At 37.7% G+C, this 11,305-nt stretch overlaps 1 protein-coding gene and 1 pseudogene across 6 annotated transcripts in view; one reads left to right on the forward strand and one right to left on the reverse strand.

Moving 5' to 3' along the window:
- LOC107727732 (CMP-N-acetylneuraminate-beta-galactosamide-alpha-2,3-sialyltransferase 1-like) overlaps window positions 1-11,305 on the forward strand; it is a 49,206-nt pseudogene that overhangs the window by 17,527 nt on the left and 20,374 nt on the right.
- Window positions 9,783-11,305, reverse strand: part of st3gal1 (ST3 beta-galactoside alpha-2,3-sialyltransferase 1) — a 13,597-nt gene continuing 12,074 nt past the window's right edge. For 3 of the 6 annotated variants that reach the window (XM_016537688.1, XM_016537686.1, XM_016537691.1), the window contains exon 7: window positions 9,787-10,240. In XM_016537688.1, the coding sequence (XP_016393174.1) occupies window positions 10,076-10,240 (165 nt within the window). In that variant the 3' untranslated portion in view covers window positions 9,787-10,075. Of the gene's footprint in view, window positions 10,241-11,305 lie in introns of all 6 variants that reach the window. The other 3 variants (XM_016537689.1, XM_016537685.1, XM_016537690.1) reach the window with 3 other exon arrangements.

Below are 11,305 nucleotides of genomic sequence, written 5' to 3' on the forward strand. Positions count from 1 at the left end.
TCTGCACACTGATAATCAAACAAGCACACCTGGTTCTATTTAACATGTGAAGTTTCAATGGCCAATCAGCTTCCTTGTTTCTTCCAGGTTGCACTATGTGCCCACAACCAATAGTATCCAATCATTTTGATCTCAAATCAAAACTCATTTCATCTGATAGATTTTTTTCTTTATTTAGCAATGATGAATATAATTTTTTTTTTTTTTTTTACAATTTCAAGATTAGCTGAACACCTCCCATTTGAGCTCCTGGTCAACTGACCCAAGGAGGTCACACACTTCTTGGCTGACATTCAATCTCTTTACTGTTCCTCAGTGGGAATCAAAACAACCAAGCGTCTAACATCTCTATGAAGAATCATAGCTGGGATCTTGTCACAAAGCTTTTTCATTGGTTTGACATCATTGGCTGTTTCTGCTTGTTTTGGTTTAACAATCGATACAGGATAATTGGGGAATACTCTAACCATTACATCTCTTACTGTTCCTTTCTTGTCTGCATTTACGCTGACGACTCTGGCCAACTTGAACTGACCTCTTCGAGCATTTTGGTCAGCCAACCATACCACATCTCCCACGGCAACGTTACATTCTTTAGTATGCCACTTGTTTCTTACAAACAGGTTAGGACCTGCCAGCTGACACCATCTTCTCCAGAACTTGTTGACTTCTTCCTGGATGAATCTTAGTCTTTTGTATGGATAAACTTCAAATTCGAAACTTCCTTGATCTCCTCTTTTCCCAGTACGTCCCAGAAGAAGAGAGTTTGGACTTACGTATTCCACGCAGTCTTCCCGACTTTGTGTCCTTGCATCGATAGGTCTTTCATTGACCAAATTAGCTGCAGTGTAAAGAAAGGTTTGAAATTCCCCCCATGTCATAACTCCATTACACCCCAGATTCTAGAGGGCTCATTTAACCAGACGGACAGCTGCTTCTGCTGCTCCATTTCTGTGAGGGGAATCTGCAGGATGAATTTTCCAAGACCACTCCGTGCTATACTTGGCTGCTTCAGTTTCTAACTTTACCTTGTCTTGTCGTTCTAGAAACTTGTGAAGATCTTCAAGAACAGACTTGGCCCCTATAAAATTTGACCCTGAGTCTGACCACAATTTCCTTGGATGTCCCCTTAAAGCTGTAAATCTTTGGTATGCCAGCAGAAATCCTTCTCTTGATTGGTCACTGACAATATCAGTATGGATAGCTCTTGATGCCATACAACAGAACACAATTCTGAGGAAGAATTGAGGAAGAAGCCATATCTCTGCCACAAGTTAATTTGGACAATTTTTCGCACCTCCTTCGAGCTTTGTCTCACAGTCACTAACAGTCTTCTCAATATCTGCTGCCTGCTGCATTTCAAGCTCCACTTTCTCATCACTCTTTGCGTTCGCTTCCAGCTCTGCAAACAATCCCATCTTATAGTCATCATTTGCATCAAAAAGTGCTCTTGCACTAGAAGAGTTTCTGGAATTCCTTCCGGAGTTCACCAAAACTTTGAGTCCCGTCCTTTTCTTTACCTCATCTTATACCACATAAGGTCCAAACAAATCCAGAGTTGTGAACTCAAATGGTGCAGCTGGTTCAGACCGCTATGGTGAAAGGTCTCCCATAATCTGTTGGCATTGCTTTGCCCTTGCCTTTCTGCAGGTCACACAGCAGTCTATGGATTTCTTAGCTAATCTGCGGCCTTTTACCACCCAAGCTTTTCTTCTCGTTCTCAAAAAGTTCCAGCCACTCCTTCATGGTTTACTTGATGAGCTTCCTGAGCCAGCAGCGTAGACACATATGCATTATATGATAAGATTGGAACTGCAGTTTTGTCCTCATTGAAGATTTGAATTCTTCCTCCACAAACTAATAGTTCAGAAATTTCGTCCATGTACACTGCCAACATACTGCGGGTAGTATCAGGAAAGACTATATTCTCCTGGGCTGCTAGAAATAAATCTTCAAGAGCATCCTCCTGTTCACTTACTGTCAAGATAGCTTCCTTGAATCTTCCCTCCAAAGGCTTCCCCTCCCACTTTGATGAACCAGAGGTCTTAGTTCCTATCTTCAGCAATTTCTTGACAGCTCGACACACCCAAGCAGTAGCTCTGACCAGTCTGAACAAGCTGCTACATTTTTCAACATTAAGCAACTTACTTGCTATTAAGTCATCAAACATCCTTCCTGATGAAACATCCATCCACCTTTCCTTTTCATTTGCAGATGTGCCAGAGTCTACAGTGAGGTGATTTAACTTATATTTTTCTCTATCCTCATGAGCTCCCACTTTAAGTTTCTCAAGGAGGATTGCATCTTGTTTTTCTTTGGCCATACGTCTGGTTAATACTGCAGAGAATGTTTTTTTTCTGGAGTTTGTTAATACTCTCTCTTGCAGCAGTTGCAACCTCAGCAGCTGACTTCATTGGTCAATCCTCTACTGGCCACTTCAGGAACACTGGTCCTCTCTGCCATGCAGAATCTTCTTTGAGGTCTTTTGGACTACCTCCCCTTGTGATAATATCTGCAATGTTTAAGTCACCTGGGATCCACCACCAGTCCTTAACAGGCGTAGTTCTCTGGATCTCTCCAATTCTATTTGCAAAGAAGGACTCGTAGCCATAGATAGCATGCTGAATAGCTCCCAACACTGTTTGGCTGTCCACCAGATGGAAGCATTGGTCAATCTCCACTTGGCAATGCTTCTCAATATATTTTCTGAGTCTGACTGCATAAACTGCACCACACATTTCAGCCTTAACTGCTTCCCCTTTTTGATCCAAAGGAGTCAATTTGGCCTTGGATTCAACTAGCCTCACCTCAGTGCCTGGGTCTGTTTCCCACCTGAAATATGTTACAGCTCCATAGGTCTTATTGCTTCCATCAGAGGATGTTATTGTCAGCGGTTTTCCTTTCCAGCCTGCAGGTGTTAAACCTCAGGAACTTTATCTTGCCAAGCTGAACATACTCTTCAAACAATTTAATGGCTTCTTCTCTGAGGCTTTCTGACAGTGGTTTATCCCATGTATCTTTGGTCAAGTTTCCACATCCTGCTTCCTGAAATGCCTTTCCTACAAGGATAGCCCCTTTTTGCTTGACAGGTGTAACCAGGCCAATCGGATCATATAGCCCCGCCACCTGACTCAATAGTTCTCTTCTAGTCAGAGGATTATGAGTCTTGGCCCTAACCTCCTCTTTAAGGAGGTTTTATCCTACTCTCATTTTCTTTTTCCACTTGGAAAAATTAATTGAGGTCATGATGTAGAGTTTATCTTCCTCTGCTAGATACCCATGTCCAAGGGCCTTGTTGTCTTTATCCCTCAGCTGGTTTGGAAGTTTCAGAATTCTGTCTTCTGCTGCTGACTTTACTGACTTACCATCAGTAGGCTTCCAACTTTGTTCTGACCAAACCCAGTGCTTCAAGGAAAACCCTCCAGCTCTTAGGATCTCCTCAACACCTTTGGTTATTTTATCCAGCTTTTCCTGATCATTGTGGGATGTTAAAATATCATCTACATAACTATCCGCTTCAATAACTTTGCACTCTTCATGTAGATGAGATAACTTTGTCTGTATGATTTACAGCTCCACACACAGTACACCCACCATCAGAAACTTTCTTTATGGTTCTTGTAGATGCACACCTCCTTTCAAATCTATTTTCTGATTTATCTTGTCTTTCTACCTTGTCGGTAATTCTGAGCTGTTTCGAGTTTCTCAAGAATGTCTTCCTGTTTCTTTAAAAACTCCAACAGGAGGTCAAAGTGATTCTCTGGAGTTACACCATTATCAGGGTCAATCATGAAGATAAGCCAGTGCCTCTTTACAAATTCAGGCAGTTTACTCTCAATAGACTTGATTATGAGAGGGTTCTTTATTGCACCAGTGTTCCCAAGATCTGTCAGGTCAGATAGAGCTTTTTCAACAGTCTGGATCAAGTCTATCACTTTTCTGAGTTGCTGGCCCTTTACAGCAGGAATTCTTTCCAGTTCTTCGATAATTTCCATGGCGATTGTTACCTTGTTGCCATATCGATTTTCCAGCACTCTAAACACATCCTCAGCAGTGCTATAACTTGACAGCCTCAGGTCCTTAACAATTCTGTCATCCAAGCTATCCAGGAGCTGGATTTTCTTGACCTCTGCTGATCCAGTTGGTTCTCCTTGTTTCTGCAAACTTTCCCAATCCTTCTTCCAACGGAAGAAATCTCTCTTGATACCACTAAATTTAGGCAAACTAGTTGGTTTTATCCTCACAACTGGTGTAATCAGCATAGTTTGGAGAGCTGGGTTTGGGTCTATAGGACTTGCAAATTGAGAACTTCTTTCAGCATTACGTGCAGTAATAAACTCACCGTTTCTTGAAACGAGTCCATTATTCCGTACTTTTAAATGCCTTACTCTGCTCTCAAAGTCCTTCATTGTTGTAGGAATTCATCGCTCCCAGCTGGATAGAGTTTTGACTAATCTGCTCACGAGCTTTTCCAAGTGAATTAGTTGAACTTCATATCCTTCACAATTGACATTAGCAACAGGTATTGAAGCAGAATGGTCACAAGCTTTCTCAGCTTCCTGGACTGCAACAGTCAATTCCTCTTGGCCATATCTCTGCCACAAGTTAATTTGGACAATTTTTCGCACCTCTTCGAGTTTTGTCTCACAGTCACTAACAGTCTTCTCAATATCTGCTGCCTGCTGCATTTCAAGCTCCACTTTCTCATCACTCTTTGCGTTAGCTTCCAGCTCTGCAAACAATCCCATTTTATAGTCCTTATTTACATCAAAAAGTGCTCTTGCACTAGAAGAGAGTTTCTGGAATTCCTTCCTGAGTTCAGATTCAATAATTTGACTTGACTCTCGAATGAGAAGGTTTGCTTGCTTGGTAAAACACATCTTTGCAGTGGTTATCGCTCTCTTAAGTTGGTCCACTGTTTTCCCCAAGGCTTCTTCTGCCATCTTATTTCAAGTCAAATGATATGTCATCTTAAAACAGCTCAATTAATTCACTGATGACTTATATTAACAATGTTGATTCTTGTCCTTTGCGCCAGCTTTGTTTTCTGGACCATCAGAAGCCGTTAATCTTCTTATCCACAAGTGTGGTTATTAAGTGTCAAGTTATTTAGGGATTCTTCTCAGCCTCAATGTCTGCCCAAACTTGAAAAAGGCTTCAATCAACTTCAGAGGGTGCATGGAATAACTCAAAACATCTGATTCTTCATCATCGAAGCAAATTATTGAAAATTTCAGCAACAACTTGATCTTCTTTTGCTTATTTTCAGAGTTCCATTCAGATGCTTATCTCAGATGCTTAGCTTAATAACCTATACAGAGAAAATATATAAATATATGAGTCACTACACACAGTAATGCGGTCATTTAAGGATGTTTAACTCATTTAAACTACAACCAATGTTACTAGAATACTCACAAATCACAAAGTACAGTACATAGCAGTTCAACAGCAACACTAAATCAAATGCAAAGTCAAATGATATGTTGTCTTAAAACAGCTCAATTAATTCACTGATTACTTATTTTAACAATATTGATTCTTGTCCTTTGCACCAGCTTTGTTTTCTGGACCATCAGAAGCCGTTAATCTTCTTATCCACAAGTGTGGTTATTAAGTGTCAAGTTATTTAGGGATTCTTCTCAGCCTCAATGTCTACCCAAACTTGAAAACGGCTTCAATCAACTTCAGAGGGTGCATGGAATAACTCAAAACATCTGATTCTTCATCATCAAAGCTATTTATTGAAAATCTTTCAGCAACATCTTGATCTTCCTTTGCTTATTTTCAGAGTTTAATTCAGATGCTTAGCTCAGATGCTTAGCTTAACCTATACAGAGAAAATATATAAATATATGAGTCACTACACACAGTAATGCGGTCATTTAAGGATGTTTAACTCATTTAAACTACAACCAATGTTACTAGAATACTCACAAATCACAAAGTACAGTACATAGCAGTTCAACAGCAACACTAAATCAAATGCATTTACTGCACATGGCCAGTTAGCATATTAGATGCTAAACCCACTAACATTAACAAACAACTTGCAAGACATTCACAATTGGTCTTTTAAACAGTCTGTAGTCACTAAAGAAATTAGTCTTTATCCTACCAGTAGCATCTCAAAGTTGATGAACACATTGTGGCTTTTCCCAGCGGTCTTTGAACAAACTCAGCATGTGGTTTACTCCAAACTCAATGGTTACATCTGTGCATGCTTTCGCAATCTTTCTCCTTTGGTTTTATAACCAGTATCAACACCAACTTGGGTAGGAAAAGCACATTCACTTTGCCAAAAGAGATCCCTCTGCACACTGATAATCAAACAAGCACACCTGGGGCCCGTTTCAGTAAGGAGGTTCAACCAACTCTGAATTGACTTACCCTGAGATGGGAAACTCTGAATTTTCGGTTTCAGAACAGGTAAATTGTGTTAGTTCAGTCGACACTGACTAGGTTGACTCTGAGTTTAGCGCGTGCACTATGACTATGAGAAGTCATGATCAATGGAGCTCCGAAATTATGATTCACCATGGCAACAGCACCATCAAGCTAAAGCTTTAAGCATAAAAGTTTCATGGGTGTAGGCTACATGACTTTACAAGCATTTGACATATTAAATATCATTCAGTGTCTATTTCAATGCACAGCAGGTTTTTCCACAGTTTAAAGGAACACTCCACTATTTTTTAAAATAGGCTCATTTTCCAACTCCCCTAGAGTTAAACAGTTTTACCGTTTTCGAATCCATTTAGCCGATCTCCGGGTCTGGTGGTAGCACTTTTAGTTGTAGCTTAGCATAGATCATTGAATCGGATTAGACCGTTAGCATCTCGCTCAAAAATGACCAAAGAGTTTCTATATTTTTCCTATTTAAAACTTGACTCTTCTGTAGTTACATCGTGTACTAAGACCGATGGAAAATGAAAAGCTGCGATTTTCTAGGCCGATATGGCTAGGAACTATACTCTCATTCCGGCGTAATAATCAAGGAACTTTGCTGCCGTACCATGGGTGCAGCAGGCGCAATGATATTACGCAGAGCCTGAAAATAGTCCCCAGCTAGGTAACTTCCAACGTGACTGGCACTAAGTTTGTGTATTTGGTTATGTTGACAGAAATTAGCCTATTTTCAGGCGCTGCGTAATATCATTTAAACCGATTTCTACAACACTGACCTACAGTCCAGTGAAACTCCTCTTTGACGGATTTGTGCACAGGAAAAAATTCTCAGAAAGAGCGTGAAAGCGACGTACACTTTCCTTATCAGTCTGCATACAGCATCCTTACTGATGTGCTCTGCATCTCCGATGTTTTAAAGAAAACTACCATTTAAAATGCTACCGCTCAAATATGCATGTGAATATGACAAAAAAAAAAAAAAAAAACTCCCTACGAATACAGGTGCATCTCAATAAATTAGAATGTCGTGGAAAAGTTAATTAAATATGCATGTGAACATGGCAAAAAAAAAAACTCCCTACGAATTTATGCAGCCTCCTCATCTACGGGATCCTGTATAAGAGGAGATGCCATTTTTGTCACTTTGACCATGTCTGCATGATGAAAATATACGCAATGTATAAATACATGCACTGCAAAAAAAATGCTTTTCTTACTTAGACTTTTTGTCTTCTTGGTTCCAGTCAAAATATCAAAATATTCTTAAATCAATATGCATTTTCTACATAAAAAGACATAAGGTATTTAATCTTGTTTCCATGGGGGAAAAATAAAGTGCATTTTTCTTATTTTGCCAATTATCTGCCAGGGGGGTAAGAAATTAAAAATTAAGATTATTAATAAGATTATTTTTCTTGCCCTTTGGTGGACAAATTTAAATGTTTTACGTAAATGCACTTAAAATGCACTTAAATGCACTTGTTTCCCCCAGGAAACAAGGCTAAAATACCTTATATAATTTTTCATCTATAGAAATTGCATCTTAACGTAAGCATTTTTAGATATTTGTACTTGAAATAAGACAAAAATACTCATGCATTTTTGTAGCGTGAATGAATGAATGAGGTATTTAGACATCACTTATGCCTTAAGGCGAGACACTGCAGGTGAATAAGGTAAAAAAAAATAACTAATAGTTATCGCCTTACTTACCCAACTGATTGATTACATTGATAATTGCAAAAAAAAAATTGTATTACAAGTTTTCTAAAACGTTAGGTTTAGATATGCAAATTAGTCATTATTTAATGAAATATGCACTAATTTGCATAAATTTCTAGTACAAAAATCTAAACACTGGATAATGTCAGTTTCAAAATTTTTGTTTAATTTTTTTGACATATTAGAGTCAAAAGTTTTTAGAGGGAATTTTGGGTATCTCATTTTTGTCACTCCATAATTCAGAAAATGCTTATAACGGACAGAAAACACTATATTTTCAAAATTTTTGGGGGATTAAAATGTTGTATATAATCAAGCAAATTATATATGAACAAATCCCCCTATAAAAACCTTCAGGATATAGACAGAAAAATTCAGAAAAGCGTTTGGTGTGTGTAAGTGCTACTGAAGTGGAGATTTATGGCTCAGTGCAGGAGACAAAACTCATTTTGAGAAAACGGCCTTTAAAAATATGTATTGTGATTGAAATCTATTGACACAAATGGATAAAGTGCTATAAAAGAAACACTTAACAGTGTCTTTTGGATGTTTTCTTTCCACTAGTCTGAAAAAACACTTTATGAAAAACCAAAATGCCAAAAATCTCAAACTTGACAGGTGCATGAAAAAACTGTGTTTTCGCCTGCAGTGTCTCCCCTGACTTACCCTGCTTTCTCGGGTTTGACAAACCTCCCATTCTGAAACAGAAATCCCAGAGTTTCCCTCATTTCAGGGTTAACATACTCCGTTTTCACTTAACCTCTTTTCTGAAACGGGCCCCAGGTTCTATGTAACATGTGAAGTTTCAATGGCCAATCAGCTTCTTTGTTTCTTCCAGGTTGCACTATGTGCCCACAACCAATAGTATCCATTCATTTTGATCTCAAATCAAAACTCATTTTATCTGATAGATTTTTTTCTTTATTTAACAATGATGAATACAATTTTATTTTATTTTTTTACAATTTCAAGTTTAGCTTAACAATACTCTGGTAGACTCATTGTTTACGGGGGCATTCTAAATCACTCACACAGATGCTGTGCAAAGAGGTACAGGGTTCAGAATACACATGAATACTATGGTAGTCACAATGATACAGAAACACACACGTCACCGATCTTTTATGTTCAAGAGTCATTACGACAAAAAAAGGCTTTAGGTGCAGCCTGACAAAAAAAACATGTAATGTAAATAATGTATCCAATAGACATGGACATAGTTGGTAACACATGTAGTGTAATTTAATACTTAGACAATGCAAAACAAAAAATTCTGCACAGACAAATAGTTCTGACAAACGCTATCCTTCATGTAGTTGTCATTGTTTTCTCTGATAGGTTTTTGACGCCTTTGCACTTGGGTGACACCCATAATTGTCTTTTATGGGAAAAAATTTTTTTCATGGGGTGTGTTCATAGTATTCACATACATTTTTAAATGCTTTTACTTCAGTGTGACTAACCAAGACTTAAATTATATTTCTGTATTTATATGAAAATGTTAAGTGTCATGTGAGAATATTTAGTCATATGTGTGAAATTTGATCAGATTGTAGTTGATGTTTCATGTGAAATAGGCTACTTTAATATTTAACTTAACAGAAATGCATAACTGTATAGAATAGCTACTATTAAAGTATATAAAACAGTTTTGTTTGCGAAAGCATTGTTTGCATACCATTCATTATTCAATATTATGTATTTTTATTTCTTTGCCTCAGTATAATCTGTTGAATTTAATCTTAATTATTTCTAATTGTTCCACATTCCCCATTAACAAGAACAATATGCTATTATAAATAATAATGTCTTATTTTTTCTTGGTTAAATACAGGTGAATAAATACATAAATATTCACATAAATAATTCTGTTCTGAAAATGCAGGCTTTTCAAAAGGTTTCATTAAAAGCCCGTGCCAGGGACACAATGAGAAAAAATTTATCATTACCACCCTTTATGTATAGAAATCTTGTTTAACAATAGAAGCTCATTCATGGTCTTATTTTCAAAGTCTCCGCCATGACTGCTTCTGCTAAAGTGAGTCAAGCTTGTGTCAAAATAATGATGCCAGTTCCCGTCACTTTTAGCTCCAAACCCGAAAACATCGACCTATGTGAGAGAAAGACAAATCAGTACATCAGTGCTTGAAATGCACTTCGGCTTAGATTAAATTAGACTTTTGTCACAGTCATGTTACTAATGACAAAGAGCAAACAAGTCATGACAGAGCTTATGGTAGCCTACTATGCAAATCCATTTACAAAGTAAACCTTAAACATTGATGGCACACATACTGTATGACGTGGTCACTGTTCACTCATTGATGGTCTGTTGCATAATGCACATAAAGGCTGCATCTGAATATTTATAATATGCACTCCAAGTACACCAGCTTTCAAAAGTTTGGAGTCTGTAAGCAATAATTAATTTTCATATTTTTCAATTTTCAATCAGCATATTAGAATGATTTGTGAAGGATCATGAGACACTGAAGACTGGATTAATGATCAGAATTCAGCTTTGCATCAAAGGAATAAATAACATTTTTAAATATATTTAAATAGAAAACAGCTATTTTAAAATGTAATAATATTTCACAATATTACTTTTTTTACTGTATTTTTTTATCAAATAAATCCAAACCATTTATTATACCTTGTCTCTAAATGGCATGTAAAACCAAAACAAACTGTGGTTGGTCCCATTAATCAGATCGTCTCTCAAGACTAGACTTAAAGGGATAACTCCACCCCAAAATAACCCCCCCCCCATGTCGTTCCAAACCCCTAAAAGCTTTGTTCGTCTTTGGAACACAATTTAAGATATTTTGGATGAAAACCGGGAGGCTTGTGACTGGCCATCAGTGGTTCAACCGTAACGTTATGAAGCGACGAGAATACTTTTTGTATGCGAAGAAAAGAAAAACAACAACTTTATTCAACAATTTGTCTCCTCTGTGTCTCTCCGCATCATCGTAGCGCCATTTTGGAGAATAACCACTGAACGCAAGCAGCGTACGCTCTTCTGTGTCAGCCGTGACACAAGGATTGAATTGTTGAATAAAATCGTTATTTTGGTTTTCTTAGAGTACAAAAAGTGTTCTCGTCGCTTCATAACATTACGGTTGAACCACTGATGGCAGATGGACTATTCTGACGATGCTTTTCATACTTT

The sequence above is a fragment of the Sinocyclocheilus rhinocerous genome, unplaced genomic scaffold (genome assembly GCF_001515625.1).
Source record: "Sinocyclocheilus rhinocerous isolate Xijiao unplaced genomic scaffold, SAMN03320098_v1.1 scaffold1028, whole genome shotgun sequence".
Lineage (NCBI taxonomy): Eukaryota > Metazoa > Chordata > Actinopteri > Cypriniformes > Cyprinidae > Sinocyclocheilus > Sinocyclocheilus rhinocerous.